Source organism: Hemibagrus wyckioides, linkage group LG16 (genome assembly GCF_019097595.1).
Source record: "Hemibagrus wyckioides isolate EC202008001 linkage group LG16, SWU_Hwy_1.0, whole genome shotgun sequence".
NCBI lineage: Eukaryota > Metazoa > Chordata > Actinopteri > Siluriformes > Bagridae > Hemibagrus > Hemibagrus wyckioides.
In genome coordinates this window covers 18,751,274-18,772,908 of record NC_080725.1, presented here as the reverse complement: position 1 = coordinate 18,772,908, position 21,635 = coordinate 18,751,274, and the positions used below count along the sequence as shown (strand labels likewise).

The following is a 21,635-nucleotide window of genomic DNA, read 5'->3' as shown; positions in this document are numbered from 1 at the left end:
CACTTTTCACGTGGCCAGAAATACAGATCCTCACACCTGCACTGATATTCAGTACCATTCAACCTGCACACTGTGGAATAGAAAATCAGGCCAATAATCTGCTATAAGTTGGGTCTAAACCAATATCTCACTGAGATGGTAAGTTATATCAAACAAAGAAAAGCCAGTTACCTGTAGTGATGTTCATTTCTGTTATACTGATGTTATTATTCATAACGGGGAAAATGAGTGCTGCTGAAATGTTCCTAAGTTGTTTCAGGAATGTTATATCTTCTCCATCGATCTCAATCTCAGTTAGATAATCAGCTGAGAGACAGGTGAAAAGAAATTTGGCACAACTATACAATACTATTTTAGTTCAAATTACACAGTAATTATTGGAGTGTATTGAGATCACCTGTGGGCATTACAGCTGGACATGTAAAGGCATCTATGAAGTGAAAACAACATCATGATTAAAAATTACAATAAAGTCTATTTATTCCACTCTTACTTCATAAGAAACATATCTGCAAACATGAATATACATTTTTTACATCAGTTTTTATTTTGGCACTGGTTTTATGAAAACTGTTACAACTGGCCAATGTATACTAATGAAGTATTGGTAGAACATCCATCACACCTGCTTTATTTTTCATGTTACATATCATACATACATACACAGCTCATTCACTGGTTGGCAGTATTGTCCATCATTTGGAAAAGCGTTGATGCAGTCACATGAATTATTGACATCATCACAAGACCCATATAGTGTGCACTTTTCACAAGGAAAGAAATATTGATCCTCACACCTGCACTGATATTCAGTACCATTCAAACTGCACACTGTGGAACAGAAAATCATGTCAAAATTTAATATTCTTGTTTGTTTTGACTTGTGTCTTCTCCCCATCCATAGTGTAATCCTTATTGTACCAGCCTATTTTATGTTTAGATACTAATCGGCTCATTCTTTTAGCTCTTGCACGTGATTTTTAGGTCTAAGCCTGGTTTTCCCTTGTCATCTTTCCTTGTCTTCAATACCTCCATTTTGACTTCCTGTTTCTGATCTCTGTCTATATATTCGATTGTGCTTATGTATATGCAGTCATCCTGTTATGTTACCCTGGCTGTGGATTTGACCATGACTTTTGGTATTACCCTTAATAGACAGCATACTGTATTACATGCTTGAGTCCTTCTTCTACTCATTGCCTATTACACCTAACTTATAACTGTGTTTTAAATAGTAATGGAATTCTCTGTCTGTGGTACTACATAGAACAGCATTATAGAAAACAAAGTTTGTGACTGAAGGAAAGGATGTAAAGAAAAAATCTTTAAATGAAACACTTTAAGGATGTTGTACACTTCCACCTCTAATCCATGTCCCCAATAAACACAAACACAGAATACAGCATGATATATTGCAGTGACTTTAGAATATTTCCAAACACATACACTTACCTGTTGTAATTTCCACATCTGTGAATTTTGCTACATGAACAGATGAAATTGGGAAACTGAGTATTATTAGGTTGTTTCTCAGTTCATCTGTCACTGTTGTGCTTGTAGCATTCATCTCGATTTCAACCAGAAAGTCGAAGAATGGCAGTTCTGAAAGAAAGAAAGAAAGAAAGAAAGAAAGAAAGAAAGAAAGAAAGAAAGAAAGAAAGAAAGAAAGGAAGAAAGAAAATGGGCAATGTTAATACATGAAAAGTTATTTAAAGTCATTTCTTAAAATATACTTATATACAAATTTCCTCTTACCACTTTTTGGCACACACATCTGTCCATCACTGGGAATGGCACTGATACAGGTACATGTGCTTTCATTTAGGTTATCACAGGCATTATAAGTAATGCAATTAGTGTATGGCCAAACATATTGATCTTCACATCTGCACTGGAATTCAGAGTCATTTGGCTGGCATACTGGAAAAAGAATAGTAAAGAATAGTTCAGGACTGAACTTGATTATGTGATTATAGAGGCCATATTTACATGTCTTTGTCAGCAGGAGTTTCCCTCCCCTGAGAATTAATCTAGTGTTTCCTGGTTATATCCTTGTAATAGAAGATATAAGGTCATCAAATGCATGGCTTAGAGAAGTCTTTCCAACCTCAAGCTATGTATACACTGATTGATATTCCTGTTTTCACCCATCCCTTGGCTTTTGACTACTCTTTAGATTTGCATGTTGTTTAGTTAGATCATACTTTTCTGCATTTGCCCATTGATATTGTTATGACCAAATTTTAAGTTCTCAAAGAATTTATTAATTAATAAATAAATAGCAAGATGAGATGTTACTAGAGAAATCAATTGTTTTTCAGACAAGTCCCTATGAAGAAATAGCACGAAGGTAGAAAGTACTGTGATATTTAGCTGATAAAACCTTATAAATGTACACAGGGTTGTTCTAACAGTAACAAGGGATTATCTTGGTAATTATTTCTAAAATATAGGGGTGGGGGCACTAACACAGAATATGGATCTATGTGCCAGATGTTTAAGATACAAAATGTCAGAATTGTGGGCAGATAAATAGGTCTGGCCATGCACCAAAATACTGTGGGTAGTATAATCTGATATAGAATCCAATAAATGTGGTCCCAGGGGCAGTTACTTGAATTGGCAACCAGATCCAATAAGCAATCAGAGAAATTGGAAACAGGTCTAGGCAAGATATGGTCATAAACAATATATTAGGCAGAGAACATAAGTGGATGAGAAGCTGGTGTTACAGTTTACCCACCAGAACAAGGAAATTTTATTTCAGTCATTTTAATTAAGTCAAGTCACATTACATAACTGAGGGTGTACAGAGAGGACTTGGGTTCACACAATGCTAGCTCTATCCACTTCTAATCTCTGCACAGCCACTGCAGTATGTGAATGTGGTAGCTTAGTGGTTATGGTGTTGGGCTACTGCTCAAATGGTTGTTAGTTGGAATCCCAGGTCCACCAATCTGCCAGTACTGGGCCCCTGACCACGGCCCTTAACCCTCTTTTGCTCAGCTGTACAAAATAAAATAAATTGTAAGTTGCTCTGAATAAGGGTGTCTGCCAAAATGCCAGAAATGTATGTTAATTTTATGTCTTGCATTAAACTTGTATTAAATCTAGGGTGTAGCTCATTTCCATGCTGTAGTTTTTCCAGGTTTCAAGCCTGCTGTAGTCTGAAAGGTTACTTTATGGTTGAATGAAAAGTTGGTAAAGTATCTCTTGAGAAAGGTTATTGTGTGTTTTAAAGTATAGAATTTCTGCCAGGCTGTTGATGAAGGCATGGTATGGTGGTCAGGATATATTTCATTTTGGCTCAGAAAAAGCTTTAAAACAAGCCTAGACTTCAGCTGAAGAATTCTTAATGATATCAGTCTAGCAAGATGTATCCTACTTTCCAGATGGTGAAATGAAATGAAATAAATTTACATAATATTTAAAACCATGGTCTAACAATCTTACATCTGCCACAGATCAAAAATTCATTCATAATCTGGAAACCTAAATCATTTATATTTAAATGTGTACTCTATTTATTTTTAATCTTTCTTTTTTAACTTCTTAGTTTAAATTCCATCATAGTTTTATCTTTAAATACCCTTGTTACATTGCAAATTTACTATAATAATAAAAGAGCTCACCTGTTGTAATGTTCAACCCATCAATTTCTATGGCATTGTCTATTTCTAAAGGTCTAATGGACTCCAGAGATGATTTGATTTGGTCAAGCAAAATAATTCCTGTTACATTCACCTCTATGATCACAATGTATTCAAGTATGTTGGTGTTTACTGGAAACAAATATAATTTTGGTTATTAATGTGATTAGTGTGATGTGGTTTAAAATGAAAACAAAAACAGACAGATATATACTGTAGGATTACTTTAAAATCTTATAACAGAATTGTTTTATTGTTACATCAGAGTTGCTATTTACCATTTCGTTTTTCTCTTAAGTGATTCATTTGACCATCTGTAGAACTTAACTGAAATAGGAAAAAAAGATAAGTTATTACTCATGTAAAGTTGTGTAATAATTGTTAATGTAGCTTAAAGTGTATTCATGTTCATGGCAGTTTATAACATAAGGATTACAGTCTGGATGGATGGATGGATAAATAGTTTTTTTTATCTTAATTGATCCACTGAGGCAGAAATATGGCTGGTCAAAAATATGGCTGGTCTGACTCATTTCCCAAAACCCATAACTTTTACAATGTTCATGCTCACCTGAATACTGACTGCATTCAACTGGACTGAGCACATACACAGTTCATACTGAGTCCAGTGACAATACTAATCCTTCTGTATTGTGTGCACACTGTCTGGGGTTGATCATGTTGCAGCTTCCTGAATTTTAATTTTGAACATTCTATTTTTTGATCATCTAATCCAAGCCTTTTTGGACACTGACTCCGCCGTTTACTTTAAATTTATTACTTTTATGTAAAAATGAGACCAAAAAAGGGAAACCATAATAAGCCACAAACCCATGAGACGGTTAAAATTCTTTTCTGGCTTTTGATTCTGGTATTTGTCTTTAAACGTTTGCTGGTCGCCTGTCCCAAGGCTATATTTCAGAGCTATTTTGCTTTAAACTTTACCTCTACAATCATGTCTGAAATTTCAGGAAGTCCTTGTGAGTTCACCACATGCATATGGATGATTACGATGGCAACACATCCCAGAAAATATTCACATTTTTTTCCTGAAAAACAAAAGTTAAAAAATGCAACATTTAGCCTTGCAAAGGTAACTATAACAAATGACAGTGGATGTTTTATTTAGTAACAGCTGTGTTAATCCATCTGTTGCTGATCATGCACATAACTCTGCTGAGTAGATTTAATGAATACTTGGAAGTACATTGTCCAAAGTTCTTTCTGCTCATGCAGCTAGTCTTTCATTACATCCTTACAATAGGTTCCTTTTCCAACTGCAGAAGAGAACCTACAAGGAAGTGGGGCTTACAAACATAAGGTCCATAATTTCCCTTCTGAGCTATGAAGAGTTATGTTATTAGCAAATAATACCCAAGGGAGAGAAATCTTGAAACTGTGCACATTGTTAATCAGTCATCGGATTTTAGCTACAGACTTAGGCATGTCTCAGATAGGCAAAATTCTTACCTTGGACTTATGTTCATGATTTTTTTAATGAAAGCTATCACAATAGACAGTATCTTATCTAAAATGTTTATAGGAAACAATATGTATTCAGATAGTCTGTATGTATCAGCTTCAAGGTACAGAACATATTGTGAGTTTTATTTTATTGTGAGTTTTATTTTATAACATCTTATGAGTTTTGTTCTGCTACTAAGGCAATAGTAGGTGAAGCAGTCTAATATTGCTGGTTCCTGAAAATCAGCTGGTTTAATGTTTTATGGGAAGCATAAAGAGTACAAAAACTGGTGACAAAAAAAACACTATAACGCATATTAGTAAGGTGTGCAACTATGAGCTTCAGTGTACATTGGCACAGATGTTTGTTTGTTTTTATGTTGATGGTGGGGGGTCACTACTTTTTTTCTTTTGAGTTATAGTGGTTTTGACATTTTCTAAAAAGCATAACATCATTTAGTACTGGATTTTCTTTTTAATAATTCAGCAAATTCTTTGTTTATTGTGATACACCTGAACAGATTTGCTAGGTTGGTTTGATTTCCATTCATTCAAATAGAAATGTGGAACATAATCCTTTTACTTCCTGTAAATTTGAGATTATAACCCAAGCCATTCTGTAATGCTTCCTTCAACAGAATCGCACACATCTAAATCTAAATGATTACTTTGTAGAAACAAGACAATTCTAAATAAGTACTTATTGTTTTTGCATTCTGAAAAAAATAATCACTTACCTTTATTAGCCATGATGCTCAGGCAGATAAAGATTTGAACTTCAGCTGGATTAATGTAGTGTTTCTACATATAAAATAATCATTATTAGGCACAATCAGAAGCCTAATAGTATGAAGTAATAATAGTAACTTTATTCAAGGCTTTTAACCGATTCCTGTAATACTCTGATCTAATATTTTTTTTTGTTTGTTTATTTTTGTTTGTTTTTTTGTTTTGTTTTTTTTCATTTGTTTTATTGCTTATGGGAATTGTATTGGTTATTGGTCATGTGTCATACAGCTTTTCAAGTTGTAACACAATAAGGCATTGGAACAAGTGCATTAATGTAAATCTGTGATTTGAAACTACTCAGCAACACATTCTAATCAATGAAAGCCAAGAATTAAACTTTGGTAAATCTGTATAATGAACTTTTTGTCCATAAGATTTCATTTAGAGATTAATACTAATATTACGTTTTCACACAGAAACATTCATATATTTTAAGCCTGAATGATTTGAATGTTTTTTGAATTCACAGAAAGCACTGAAGCATTTAATGTTTTGATTAAAGTCAAGTCAAGCCATGAAGCTTTTATTGTCATTTAAACCACATATAGCTGACACAATACATAGTGAAATGAGACACAGTTTCCATTAGATGTTTTATATAAAAGTCACATTATAGTAAGTTGCTCTTGCAAGATTTAATTGTCTTTTTAATCTTGTTTGTTTATTTCTTTAGGTTTTAAATGCAGAGATCATTCGCTCTTGTTTATTATCATTCCTCCATGATAATTACTGTTGAGCTGTTAAGCTGCTGCTAACTCAGGCCAAGGAATATTAGCAATAAATAAAAGTTCAGCAAAGTTGAGGAAGCTAAAGGAAACTAATTATTAATATTGATTAGATGCTTAATATTGATGCATGCTTTGTTCTACAAAAACGTAGAATAAAGAGAACACACCATTAAATATATCATAAATTTAAATTTTTAGCACTTACCATGGCTCCATACAGCCCACATTGATCTCACTAAACATGAGTAGGTTTGCCTGAAACCTCTTACCTTTTCAGGTTATTATTTCAGTCACCTGACCATACAAATGTTTTAGAATTGACCACTAATCCTACTATGTTTTCCTACTTGCCAGACCAGTTTCAGTCTGCATTTGTTTCCTGCATTCTCCTGCTTCCTGATTCTATGTTATAAGTTTAATGTTGAGCAGGTTTTAAGAATCTTAAATTATATATCCAAATTACATGAACACTTGATTATAACTCCCATGTGGGGGCCTTTCCCAGACTGTTGTCATAAAGTTACATATACAAATATATACTTTACATTTTCAACAAAATACCATAAGAGATTGACACAGATATTTCCAAAGGTATTAGATCATTTATAGCTACACTGTCAGACCACTGATCTGACACAAGTTGCTGAAAATGTTCATTAGTGCAAAAAATAACATAACGATTTACGATAACGAGTCGCTGTTAAAGAAAGTAAATCATCACATTCACATTTCTGGCATTTGGCAGACACTCTTATCCATCACCTTCTTATCAGTCAGGATCTGTGGCATAATTGAATTTTCATAAAGATTATTTAAACAAATTCATAGGTTTGGAGCATGTATGATTTGGTCTGTCATTACTGTGAAATTTTCAGTTATGATTATTCAATTAGTAGTTCAGAGGTCTGAATTGAGGGCTCAGACCAAGCTGACCCAAAACTAACTTGATTAAATACCAGAGACAACATAATGTAAATTATAATTCATTTGTTAAAAAAATTTATTCTTTACAAAACAGAAACCATAACAAAATCCAAATCTCCAATCCATACTTTAGAGGTCAGGGAATAACATTTCATCATTGTATGGGTGCCATATGAAATAATAAAGATAATTAAGAAGAGTTTTGATAATAGTGCTATTTTTGAGGAAATGTTTTTGCTTTAGGAATACAGCAATATTTAATTAAATTATTACTTCATTTGATAAAATGGAAAAACAATCAGAAAACCTAAAATAATAAACAATCATAAAGATCATTTTATTTAAGCATTTCAAAATTCATTCCTTATGTATTGTTCTGAAATCAACTGTGTTAAGCTTCAAGAGAAATTATGTTAAAAAGCGTGCTTTAGAATTATGTATTATTTTATGTTTATTTATTAATTGTCATTATTTTTTGCATCTAGATGTACATTATAATGTTTGCAGTTCAACATACTCTTATAATTGGGGTCTACTGCCTTAAGTGTTGATAGGTGCATATGAGCTGTTTGAAGCTGAAGCCGTGTTGCCGCTGTTCTGTTGTACATTGTACACATCTGCAAAAGACCAAAATATTAGTGGACATGCTACTCATAAACTAAGACAATGCTCACATACTTGGTGAATGACAAAACTAACACATAAGAGAGTATGACATCCCTAAAATGTTTCTTTTTTTATTTGAATTTTATTGCTATATTAAAGACAGAAAAAGAGCTAACATTTGTTTTGTTTTAATATATATGTACTTGTTTTAATGTACAAAAAGTGTCTACAAACCTGAAAAGACCATTTAGATTACAGAGTCACAGACATTTATTGTGTGAAGGAACATTACAAAGGAAAAAATGAGCTGGTCATACACAATGTCATCAGTCTTACTGATTAAATAAGTCTATTTTGATTCAATTTCAGTTACATACATCTTTGCCGTAACCTCTGCATGAAAGGAAATCCACTTGAGGACGTAGGTCCTGCACTCGTACTCTGTAATTCAAACACATCCATCATGGGCTTGGAGAAAATTATTTTAAGTATGAGGGTTGAAGGGTATGAAGTTTTTTCTAAAGAGCTAGCATATAAACCATCAACTATTATATTTAACATAAAAAATATTTACCCTGGTGTGGCCAGAACTTAAGTTCCTCAGTGAAAACTTTCCTGCCAGTGCTTCTCGGACCTGCAACCACAAAAATGTAATATGTAAACAACATATGCATATAAACATTATTTCTATTGTTTCTGTGTGAAGAGTTTCATGGTATTAGATTATACCTACCTTACTGTCCAGTAATAGTCCAAACAGCAAAATAAAGAAACCCTTCAAAGAAACAAGTTTATTTTACTATACAATATATTAATTATAAAACTATAAATGCATTAATCTTAATATATATTTAGTGTGTGTAATGAAAATTACAGAGGAAATTGGATTGACATATCTTTAGTACCTGCAGTGAATTAAGGAATGCGAACACCACATGAATTCCAAAGTTCGATGACACCAGGGTCCCAATGCCAAATCCCCACGTTAGACCAAAGAGAGGTGTTAAAATCGCCACGCATTTAGCAATGACCACGAGGGAATGTTTCTCATCTGGCTGAGTAGAAGCATTAACTCCTCTTCTCATCATCTTAAACAGAACCACAATAAGCACCAGGAAGTTTATAGCTACAATCGTCAGAGCAGGAATCACAAATGCCAGGAGGGCCTTCGTTTTACTCCAGTTCAGCCAACAGTTGTAATCTTGTTGAATGTATCCTTTGTTTCCAGCTGTAGATGCCACTGTAATGACAGCAATGATTAACGGGGCTCCATAGCCGACAGTGAAGCCTATGCCCATCATTGCTCCTCTGGTCATTCTGGAAAAGACCATGAGGGTGCGGTAGAGGAGCAAGAGTGCTGACAGCAACATCCAGAAGAAAAGGGCAAGATAAAAAAAGTGCATGAAGAAGGTTGCTGTACTGCAGGGACCCTCTTGTTTAACAACAGCTGCTCCAATGATGAAGCATATGTCCGCAATCAGAAGGGAGACAGCGATGTTGACTATGGAGACATGACGCATGTAGGATGTGTCATTTCGTGTCACTAATTTCCATATGATGATTTCAATGATGAGGCACAAAACCAAGCTGCCCATTGAAATGCCAACACCAATGTAAGTTATATAGTCTAAAATTATGGCTTTGTTTTTATCCAGGGTAAATGGTGACATCAAGATAGAAAAAGAGGTTGTGTGATTGCACTCACATGTATATTTTTCACTTTCATTCCCTAATAGCTTTAACTGACATCCAGTCGAGTCCCATCCACCAACACCATTCAGAAGACTAAAGTTCCAAAAGACACACTGAGGGTTTCCCAGTGTAGTATTCATGATTTTAAAAGAAAGGGAGATGTTGTTAATTTTTGACGTTGTCTCAGTCAGGACTACATCTCCATTGATCTTGGTTCCAGTCTGATTGCTGTCATTGTTGGTCAGAGTTCGAACAGGTAAGATGTTGTTAAAAGCTGACGATATTATGACTGTGAGGAACATCTTTGCACTAGTCACTGGAATATTAATATGGGTAGTTAAATTTTTTCCAAAGTCTTCAGAAAATGGGGCAGTAATTGATTCTTTTTTTAGATAAGTGAAGTTTGTTGTTATCAAGAAGTTGTCATCCAGGAGTCTGCGTGCGATGCTCTCTGTCGCATTCAGAAGTATATTACTGGCATTACTGGTTGTATCATTTTTGTTTAAACTCTCCCAAGTGTGTGATGAACCATCTGTTCCAATGACCTCAGCTGTTTTTAGGAAATCCTGAAATATTTATTAAATAGACCAAATAAAATAAAAATTTTTGTAAATAAAATAAAGCAGAAACAGCTGTTTTGATTCTTCTTTTTTTTATAAAAAAATTACTAAATTGTATGAAATGCTGTATGTACTATAGATTATATAAAGTGAGATTCAATATTAGAGCTATTACCAATTCAATATTTATGATGAAAACTTCTAATATTGAAAACAGGGTGAGTTTACTTACCGTCATAATAGTTTGACTGACGAAAGTTGTTTGTGAGAGATCTGAAACGATTGTTAGTATGTCTACTATTGTTGTTATGGTTGCTGCAGAGTCAATTAAGTTTTGAGTCTGTGATGTAGCATTACTGCTGAGGCTGGCCATAAACTGTGGGATGCCTGCTACCTGTAAAGTCTACAGAAGCACAAATTGTTATGAAGAAGCAAACAGAAATTACACTCCAAGATTATTTTTCTTCATTATCTTTCATGAAAGCAAGGAAAAAATATAATTGCCTCAGCTTCATCTTTTAAATTTTGAATGGCGCGCAGGACACACTTGTCTTCTGTAATGTTCCACTGTTTTGATGAACTACACTGAGCTACTTGATAGCCAACCATGTCTCCAGGACAGTTAGAGGTTTGTGTTGCTCCCAATATTCCAGCTCCAAATACATTGTCAGAACAGTCAAAGTCTAAAAAACATGAGATATAACAACATTTATGTGCTGCATTTAAGTGTGTACAATTTTCAAGATTTGATGCTTTATTAGAAAAGTAATGTTAGGATTTTTTTTTTTCATCAGGTAAAAACAACAAAATAAAAAGAGAAAGTACTGTTTTCCCATTGGCTAATGCATGGTAGTAGCACTTCAAAAGTTTCAAAAATCATTAACAGAAATTTGCAAAAAGGAATCCTAGCAAACTTGCTTTTCATTTTATTGCTTGATATTGTGTTTAGATGTATGGCTAAATAAGTAAATTGCATCTATTTTACATTTGATTTATATTACACTAAAGTGTCAAAAACCTCAAGAGGTCAGTTTCCCCTGGTTAAAGGTTGTATCAAAATGTAATGTACAAATGAATGATTTATACTGATACACTTGGAAAGGTATCATATACCCTATGTTTTTATAAATCATGAAAAATGTATGAAACATCTGACTAAAAAAATTGTTGATATTCATTATAATAATTAATAATAATAATGCATTTTGCTTTTGTATTTATGTATTTTTAATGATTACAGTATGTGATGGTAGATATGTAGATTACTGATGTTCCTAGGCTTGTTATAATTTGATGGGGTGAGGGGTGTAATTTTAAAAATAAATTATTACTCACTTTGGTTTGTTACATTTATTTTGATGGTCTTTGAGTTGTAACTGCTTTCGCTGATAGGTTGTGTTAGTTGACATGAGACCGTTTTTGTTTGCTCAGTAGCCTGGCATTCCTCTTTGTTAATTTTATAGTCACATGATATGCAGCCTCCTGGGAAGAAAAAGTGCAACACAAATGGTTAATCTTGTTCAAAGTTTCTCTTACATATTCTGTATTTTACCAAAATTGAAAACATTTTCTTTTTCAGGTCTAACTGTACTCATTGTCATTCAGTGAAGGTGGGCTAAATATTTGTTTGTAGCAATGTGTTGCTTTGATTTTTAGTTACTTATTTTTGGTCTGCATATTCAGTTACACTGGTATTCATGACCACATCAAATAAAATATCACATAAAAGCTGTGTATGTGTATGACCTTTCGAAAGTGAGTTGCAGATTTTGGGGTCAGTCCATTTCACTTGATATACACCCTGAACACAACACTGAAGTGAGATTGTAGTATCCTGACATTCTAAAGTTTTGTCACTGGTCACTTGGATATTAGGGTATGGCTGAATTGTAATCATCTGCCAGATTGTGTAGGGCAGAGAGTTCACTGTTGCAATGCATGAATATTGACCTGAAAAAAACAGAGAATAAATTATTATTATTATTATTATTATTATTATTATTATTATTATTATTATTATTATTATTATTATAAAAGAAAAGTAAAGAAAACAATCTGATCAGTTAAAGATGTTAATTCAGCAGAAAGTTGTATGACTTACCACTGTTACTGGGACCAGCATTCTTTACAGTGAGTTCAGTATTATTAATTACATACTGTTCTGACTGCTGTAATTGAATCTCATTCAGGGTCCATTTTATTCCATTATTCTCTGTAAGATTACATGTCAATTTGAGATCTGAATCAGGATATATGTTGCCCTGGATGTTAGTTAGTTTTCCTTCCACTGAAACAAAGAGCCATGCATATCTCAGGTGTTTTTTTTATTTTTGCTGTTGTTGTTAATGCTTGCAGTTTTCTTACACATTTATAAAGTATATATATATAGAAAACTGTGTGAAGATAATAATAATAAAAATAAAAATAATAATAATAATAATAATAATAATAATAATAATAATAATAATAATAACCTACCATTTTGCCTGAGTAAATCATCACTAACACTGAATCCGTTATTACGGAGATTGGTAGCAAGCTGTTGGCTTGCTGAAGCCAAATCAATGTTGGTACTTGTTGTATTAATACTGAAGTCTGCAAACACACTGCCAGGTCTATTTAAAGCATAGAACATCTTCAATACATGACAGAATCTTACAATTTTAGATTATCAAAAAATATATATTATAGGTTGGAATATTCCAATTATATTCCAAGAAGAAGAAGAAGAAGAAGAAGAAGAAGAATTAACAATATTATTATTGCTACCATTATTGAATAATAAATTGATTGATTAATTAAATAATTCAGTTTATTAATTAACCTTCACTACCATTAATAATAAATTAATTCATTTGGCTAATTAACAACAATAGTGTTTTGTTAATTAAATGATTTGTTATCAGAATAATGCTTGATGAACAAATTTAAAGCACAATCATATCAGATTTCAATAAATAGCATCACCTGAAACCAGTCACTGTTGCAGAGTTGAGCTGATAGCCAGGTACATTTTTGTAACTTTTTTCAATCTGATGGTAAAAAATATTCAGAGTGTCATATGGTTTGAGTGAAAGTGGATATCCTAACCAATATCACTACTATTACTACTACTACTACTAAATAATAATAATAATAATAATAATAATAATAATAATAATAATAATAATATGGATTAAATCATATATTGTACAATACTTACTGAATTCTTAATTTTTGTTTCATATGATTTATATGTTGTACTACTTTTACTGAGGAGTTCAAAGTCAAAACTTTGATTTAGTTTCAGTGAGAGGCGTAGTACCTTGTTGTCTTGAAAAAAATATATTAAAAATAAAACAGGTAATATCATTTAGCAAATAAATTCACATTACTTGCATAATACAATAATTACACATAAAATATATTTTCAAAGTAGCAAAAAATGTTTTTGGGATGTTGCCAATGGCAAAAAAATAAGCAAGGCAAAAGAAGGATTATAATCATACTTTGGGCTGGGGTTGTAATAGCTGCTGTGGTAGTTGTGGTGGTTGTAGTTGTGGGGGGTGTAGTTGTGTTGGCTTTTGTTGCAGGAGTTGTTGTATTGGCTTTTGTTCCAGGAGTTGTTGTATTGGCTTTTGTTCCAGGAGTTGTTGTATTGGCTTTTGTTCCAGGAGTTGTTGTATTGGCTTTTGTTGCAGGAATTGTTGTATTGGCTTTTGTTCCAGGAGTTGTGATGGCTGTTGTTACAGGAATTGTTGTGTTGGCTGTTGTTACAGGAGTTGTTGTGTTGGCTGTTGTTGCAGGAGTTGTTGTGATGGCTGTTGTTGCAGGAGTTGTTGTGATGGCTGTTGTTACAGGAATTGTTGTGTTGGCTGTTGTTACAGGAGTTGTTGTGTTGGCTGTTGTTACAGGAGTTGTTGTGTTGGCTGTTGTTACAGGAGTTGTTGTGATGGCTGTTGTTACAGGAATTGTTGTGTTGGCTGTTGTTGCAGGAGTCGTTGTGTTGGCTGTTGTTACAGGAGTTGTTGTGTTGGCTGTTGTTGCAGGAGTTGTTGTGATGGCTGTTGTTACAGGAATTGTTGTGTTGGCTGTTGTTACAGGAATTGTTGTGTTGGCTGTTGTTACAGGAGTTGTTGTGATGGCTGTTGTTACAGGAGTTGTTGTGTTGGCTGTTGTTACAGGAATTGTTGTGTTGGCTGTTGTTGCAGGAGTTGTTGTGATGGCTGTTGTTACAGGAGTTGTTGTGTTGGCTGTTGTTACAGGAATTGTTGTGTTGGCTGTTGTTACAGGAGTTGTTGTGATGGCTGTTGTTACAGGAATTGTTGTGTTGGCTGTTGTTACAGGAGTTGTTGTGTTGGCTGTTGTTACAGGAATTGTTGTGTTGGCTGTTGTTGCAGGAGTTGTTGTGATGGCTGTTGTTGCAGGAGTTGTTGTGATGGCTGTTGTTACAGGAATTGTTGTGTTGGCTGTTGTTGCAGGAGTTGTTGTGTTGGCTGTTGTTGCAGGAGTTGTGTTGGCTGTTGTTGCAGGAGTTGTTGTGATGGCTGTTGTTACAGGAATTGTTGTGTTGGCTGTTGTTGCAGGAGTCGTTGTGTTGGCTGTTGTTGCAGGAGTTGTTGTGATGGCTGTTGTTACAGGAATTGTTGTGTTGGCTGTTGTTACAGGAATTGTTGTGTTGGCTGTTGTTGCAGGAGTTGTTGTGATGGCTGTTGTTGCAGGAGTCGTTGTGATGGCTGTTGTTACAGGAATTGTTGTGTTGGCTGTTGTTGCAGGAGTTGTTGTGATGGCTGTTGTTGCAGGAGTCGTTGTGTTGGCTGTTGTTGCAGGAGTTGTTGTGATGGCTGTTGTTACAGGAATTGTTGTGTTGGCTGTTGTTGCAGGAGTTGTTGTGATGGCTGTTGTTACAGGAATTGTTGTGTTGGCTGTTGTTGCAGGAGTCGTTGTGTAGCCTGTTGTTGTTGGAGATGTGTAAATTTGATTGTTTGTTTAAAATCTCAAGCTCTTCCAAAGTTGTATAAAAAAACAGAGGTATCTTAATAGATACCTCTATATATTGCATATGCATATATTTGTGTGTGTGTGTGTGTGTGTGTGTGTGTAATATGAAAATACAGCATATACAATTTCTGAGGAAGAATCTATTATTTTATAAATGAATAGGAGTATATGACATATAACATTCAGTAAATGTTTATCGTTCTAAGGTTTATAGCATGAATCTCATTCCGAAAGAAAGAAAGAAAGAAAGAAAGAAAGAAAGAAAGAAAGAAAGAAAGAAAGAAAGAAAGAAAGAAAAAAAAGAAAGAAAGAAAGGGCTATTCAATTTTTTTCTTACCAGTTTTTGGCAGACAGACCTGTCCATCACTGGGAATGGCACTGATACAAGTACATGTTCCATCATTTAGGTTATCACAGTTGTTATAGGTAATACAATTATTGTATGACCAAACATACTGATCCACACACGTGCACTGGTATTGAGTGTTATTTGGCTGGCACACTGGGAAAAAAAATAAAAATCATTTTAAAGAATAGTTCACAACTGAATATATATATATATATATATTTCTATATATATATATATATATATATATATATATATATATATATATATATATATATATATACATATATATATATATATATATATATATATATATATATATAAATGTCTCGGTCAGCAGGAGTTTCCCTCCCTATAATCTAGTACTTGATTATATAATTATATATTCATCTAGACTACTTCCTGGTTATTTCCTGTTAATAGAGTATAAAAGCCCAACTTAGATATATCTTCAGAATGATATCAATTGAGATAGACCACAATCACATTTTAATGCAGTCCTTCTGAACAGTATATGCTAAGAGGGTTTTATGTGTAGTAGAGAGTTATTTAATGGAAATAGGTCAGGAGTAGCCAGCTAATTATTTACAGATTTCAACAACAACTTTTTTTCTGTGCTTCACTGATTTATTTTACATAACTGTGGGGGCAGACAGGGGGCTAGGGATCAAGAACACCACTTGATGTTCATTGGTGTATAAATTACACTCTAAGGGATCATAATGAACCTGAAATTCAGGCAGGATTAGTGGCCCATCCAATTGCTTTCGTTGTCAAACATATTTTCAATTGCCATAATGAGAAAAGAAAACTTATTTTGAAAACTTAAATATTTAAATATAAACAAATTAAGTGTCATAAAAAATAGAGCTTACCTGCTCTAATGTCCAAACCACTGATGTTTGTGATGTTGTCTATTTGTAAAGGAGTGATGGAATCCGCTGATGCTTTGACTTGGTCAAACAAAATCACTTCTGATGCATTCACCTCTACAATTACGATGTATTCTACTTTGCCTGTGTTCACTGGAAATAATAATGGGATTTTGATTAATTGAGTGACAAGTATAAAAAGAAAAAACAGACATAGATGTAATAAAGAGATTTGTTTTTATACATTACATCTAAATTATTTACCTTCTCGTGTTTTCCTTAAGAGAGGCACTTGTTCCTCTGGGTAGCTAAACTGAATAAAAAAAAAACGTTATTACTTGTGTGTACTGGCATAGTAATTAATTATATAAAAACAAATAATAACAGTTTGTTAAAATGTGCTATATTATCATTTTACCTTTGAGGGAATATATACAGAAACAGTATTTCAGAAACTGCTGATCTCACACACAGCAATCTTTAAAGTTTACACAGAATAGTAACTCAAAAAGTCTTTCAAATTGTGGTGAGCAGAAAAGCATCTCAGAATGTACAACACATCAAAACCTGAGGTTGATGTGCCTGTTAGTGGACATATACTCAGAGGTAAGAACCTGAGATTTTATTGCTGTCTGAAACATTTCTGAAATCTACCATTATTTTTGTTTCTAACAAACAATTAAAAGAAAAAAAGTTATTTTTATTTTACCTCAACAATGTCTGAAATTTCAGGGAGCACTTGTGAGTTCACCAGTTGCATTTTAATCAGCAGGATGACAACAAATCCAAGCAAATCATATTTTGATATTTTCCCTGAAAAGTATATAAATAAAAAGTGTAAAAAATAAAATGTCTTGCATGGTAATTTTATTATGACGTATTATAGCTACATCTGTAGACCTGATGCAACTGTTTCTGAGATTGAAACAATGGCTGAATGTTCTTCATGCTCATGTTGCTAGTTTTCCTCTAAACACTTTAATAATTTCTTCATTCAAATGAAGAAAAGACTTGACAAGTACACTACCAGTCAAAGGTTTGGACACACCTTCTAATTCCATGTTTTTTGTTTAGGGATTTATTTTCTACATTCTAGAACAATACTGGAGATTTCAAAACTATGAAATAACACACATGGATTTAAGTAATCCATATGTAACAACAAAAAACAGTCAGTTGTTATTTTAAGACACGAAGGTCAGGTGTTCTGGAATAGTTCTTGCAAGAACAGTATTGTCAAGTGCATTTGCAAAACCCATCAAGCACCATGATGAAACTGGCTCACATGAAGACCATCCCAGTAAAGCAAGACCAAAACTTACCTCTGCTGCAGAGGAGAAGTTCATTTAGAGTGACCAGCCTCAGAAAGGAATCAAGAAAGACCATGGAATTAGAAGGTGTGTCCAAACTTTTGACTGGTAGTGTATGTCAAGACATTATCTTTACAGGAACATACATCAAACTAACCAAAACACTGTCATTATTTTTGTTAATTTCACAAACCAAAACAACAATAAAATTGGGATGAAAACATCCAACATCCTCCACATCCTCATGTGACAGTTCCACCCAACACCAGATGTCCACATGACTAGGACACTATACCATTTGATAGATCACCTGTCTCCTGATAATCACTGCATTATTATGTACTCACTGGTAATATAAGTACAGTTTACTTGACTGTTTAGTTTTGACGGTTCTGCCTGTCTACAAATAAGAAATACAAAATACCACGTGTGCGGTAAACGTGAGTTCACTGAGGACATTCTTTTGCACATTGAAACATCTGAACAGGAATTGTTTCACAATCACATTGCAATTAAACTGGTTTTTAAGTTCACCCCACCCAATTATGATTAACAACTCATTGTTTGTAGCTTGTAACCAACCTCTTCTGAGAAAGAGACAATGGTATATGTATAAGTTTAAAAGGTTGTCTAGGCAACAACATTTTATAATCAAACATTGTTTAGCAAATATTACATACCCAAACATTCATATGCAAGTTACAGTGTTAGTATTTTCACTATATTACATGTAAAAACCCCAATGCTGATCTGTGATGATGACTATAAATAGAAAGAATTAAGCAACATTACTATTAAGACTGAATCTTGGTCATAACAAGATACAACATGCCTGGTAGTATGCCTGAACAAATCAGCTTTCATTTCATTGAGTCTAATTGAATTGCATGGACGAAGATTGCCGGTTGATCTTTGATACAACCTTTGTGTGGTACCACAGTGGCTTTATCAGAGCAGTACACACTAATATCATGGGTAGCTATTATGCCCTAACTTCTACACCCATCCACATGCACAAGTAGATGATGGAGCCGATAATATCCTTATACCTGCATGGCAAGATACATTTTCCAAGCAGTAAATACAAACAAACAAATAAGACTTTCGATCTATATTTAGGAGATGATATACTTTCTATGTATCCTTGTCATTACCAAATACATAAGACACACATGCAGGAAATTATAACTCTACTTGCAATAAGGGCCTGATGTGTCAACTAGCTATTTGGTATGAGTTTCATGTGGTGTTATGTAATCACTGGAATGGATTTAGACTTTATCAATAATTAATCACTGGCCAGTCTTCTAGACTGTAAATTAGTCCGATATTATCTGTACAGATATAATAGACCCAACTAAAATATGTCTAACAAATAACAATGTCTGACAGGACTACATGAGCAAGTCTCTAATAAACTCCCCCTCTGGCTGCAAAGCTTGTTCAGACAAATATGGTATTTAATTAATCCTTGAAAAAAACATACATAACAGTATTTCAGTTCTTATTTTGAAAACTAGACTAAGACGGGGCAGAACCTCACTACACTGTCGGGTATTTAAGGCGTGAATTGAACGAGGTGCTGGAAACACTCCTTAGAATATTTGTTTGGCATGGTGCCACCCGGCAATGCAGACTCTGTTTCTCAGCAGTGTGGCAAAACATGTGACTCTTACATTGTGTATCATATTGGTTTTGCTTGAGTACGCATTGTATTGCCCTTGTTTGTTTGCCCTACTTTGTTTTGTTTCTGTTTTATTTAATAAAAATTGGCATCTCAATACCAATATCTGTCTTTGTTATGATGATGAGTACATAATTGTTGCAGATTTTTAAGTTGTACATCTTTCGCTCAAAAGGAAATGTAGAATGCAATTGTTTTGATTACTTTATTAGTCAGGTAAGTTGAATAACTTACCTTTATTTGCCATAATAATGAGGCAGATTTTGGAATTCAGCTGGTATCACTTTGCTGTCTCTACATATAAAATACAAGAGTTAGTAAGCACATGCATAACACACCAAGAAGAAGTAAATGAAATGAATCTGTTAAAGAGTTACAATATTAGAAAGCAATAATAACTCTCTTCAGGTTGTCTTTCCTTCTATTATGCCCATCCACAAATTAAAAATTACAAATAAAGCTGCATGCAGCTAATAAGAGGCCAAGCACTACATAGTGCTACCATGGGGCCAAATTCAATTTTATTTTATTTGTTTAGTGCTTTTAACAAAGGACTTTCTTTCAAAGCGGTTTTATCTAAATATAAACATTTAGGATAAAAATTTTAAAAAGTTAAAATTAATTTATAATTTTAATTTATAATTAATTTATATTTTTTCCTAATGAGGCAACTGTGTAAAAACTCCCTGAGGTGATATAAGGAAAACACCTTGAGAGGAACCAGACTCAGATGGTATCCATCCTCATTTGGATGACACTGAAGAGTATGATAATAAATAATGTCCTTTTTACAAGTGTATACAGTCAAGTGGAATTGTGCAACCAGGACCCTTTGAGCAACTTATAAATCAATGTAATTTCAATGTTTTGAACCCTTCAGGTCATGGTCCCAAAACAAGGTTTGTGGTGATAAAATGAAGCACTGCAGAGTATTTACGTACATTTGTATGGCCTCAAATATATTTGTATAATATAATATAATATAATATAATATAATATAATATAATATAATATAATATAATATAATATAATATAATATAATATAATATAATATAATATAATATACTTGTATAATATGTCTGTCATATTATATCACAGAATTTAAAATAAAGTGCATGAATTCAAAGCAATCTTTTACACAAAGAGGCTTTTACATGGATTTTAAATCAAGGAGCTGAAGATCTATTAGCACTTTTGTGATATTTTGAACCATGTATCTGTTTTGCATTAGATCACTAAACTGTATATATATATTATGTTTTTAACAGTTCTTGTTTTAAATCACTTGTTTTTAACCTTTGTTTCTAAGTTCTTAGATTGATTATATCTCTATCATGACTACTGTAATAATTTTATAATTACAGATTGTATTACTGTATGGCATTTCATAGTCACTGCACTTCCTCAATTCAGAATTCAAAATACTCACAAAATTCAAGACAAAATCACAATATTAAGTATAGCATGAAATCTTAGTTTGTAGGTCTTACCTTGGCTCTAATCAGCCCACGATTATCTTGCTGAACATGAGCAGCTTAGCCAAAAGTGTCTGAGCTTTATATCATTTTATTTCTGACATCAAAGAGAGGCATGCTTGCCAGGCCTGTTTCAGATCTCAGCGTTTACTGTAATGTCTTGTTTCCTCATTCCAATTCAAAAAGATGCTAAAAGTGAGGCTGGTAGTGGGGTCCACTATACTATATTACAAAAACTTTGTGGACACCTGATCATCACATTCATATAGTGAAGACACAATGGTGAAGGCACACAATTGCTGTAAAATAAACATGAAGATTTTCATTCACCAAAAGTGGCCAAAACCTGTTCCAACATGAATGTCACAGATTCCCAGCATATGCTGCAGCTCACACGTCATATCTTTATTTGAATATCACTGCTCCATGTTTTGATACTTAACTCGTGTCATGTTTTGTTTATACAGATTTTGGTTATTGTCTTCACCCCTGTCTTGAATGTCTCATGAATGTTCTCTCTTGCTTTCAGTTCTTTCCTGAATAACTTGTATATTC

The 21,635-nt window shown here is 33.5% G+C and overlaps 1 protein-coding gene across 4 annotated transcripts; it reads right to left on the bottom strand.

Annotated features, from left to right (window-relative positions):
• Positions 1-6,499: 6,499 nt before the first annotated feature.
• Positions 6,500-21,389, bottom strand: wu:fi09b08 (adhesion G protein-coupled receptor F5). 4 transcript variants are annotated; one of them, XM_058412463.1, is made up of 20 exons: positions 21,096-21,389; positions 19,840-19,899; positions 17,321-17,424; positions 16,876-16,924; positions 16,615-16,764; positions 15,731-15,895; positions 13,902-15,344; positions 13,616-13,725; positions 13,381-13,445; positions 12,892-13,028; positions 12,515-12,700; positions 12,160-12,363; positions 11,749-11,895; positions 10,918-11,096; positions 10,646-10,816; positions 9,067-10,419; positions 8,895-8,936; positions 8,736-8,795; positions 8,539-8,602; positions 6,502-8,172 (listed from the first exon to the last, which is right to left on the bottom strand). In XM_058412463.1, the coding sequence occupies exons 2-20, from the start codon at positions 19,850-19,852 to the stop codon at positions 8,096-8,098; spliced, it is 4,719 nt and encodes a 1,572-aa protein (XP_058268446.1). In that variant the 5' UTR covers positions 19,853-19,899; positions 21,096-21,389; the 3' UTR covers positions 6,502-8,095. The 4 variants fall into 4 exon arrangements, with proteins under 4 accessions (XP_058268445.1, XP_058268446.1, XP_058268448.1 ...); XM_058412465.1 differs by lacking the exon at positions 21,096-21,389 and adding an exon at positions 17,934-17,971 and having other exon boundaries at positions 19,840-19,866; XM_058412462.1 differs by lacking the exons at positions 19,840-19,899; positions 21,096-21,389 and adding an exon at positions 18,269-19,826 and having other exon boundaries at positions 6,500-8,172; positions 12,515-12,625.
• Positions 21,390-21,635: the final 246 nt, after the last annotated feature.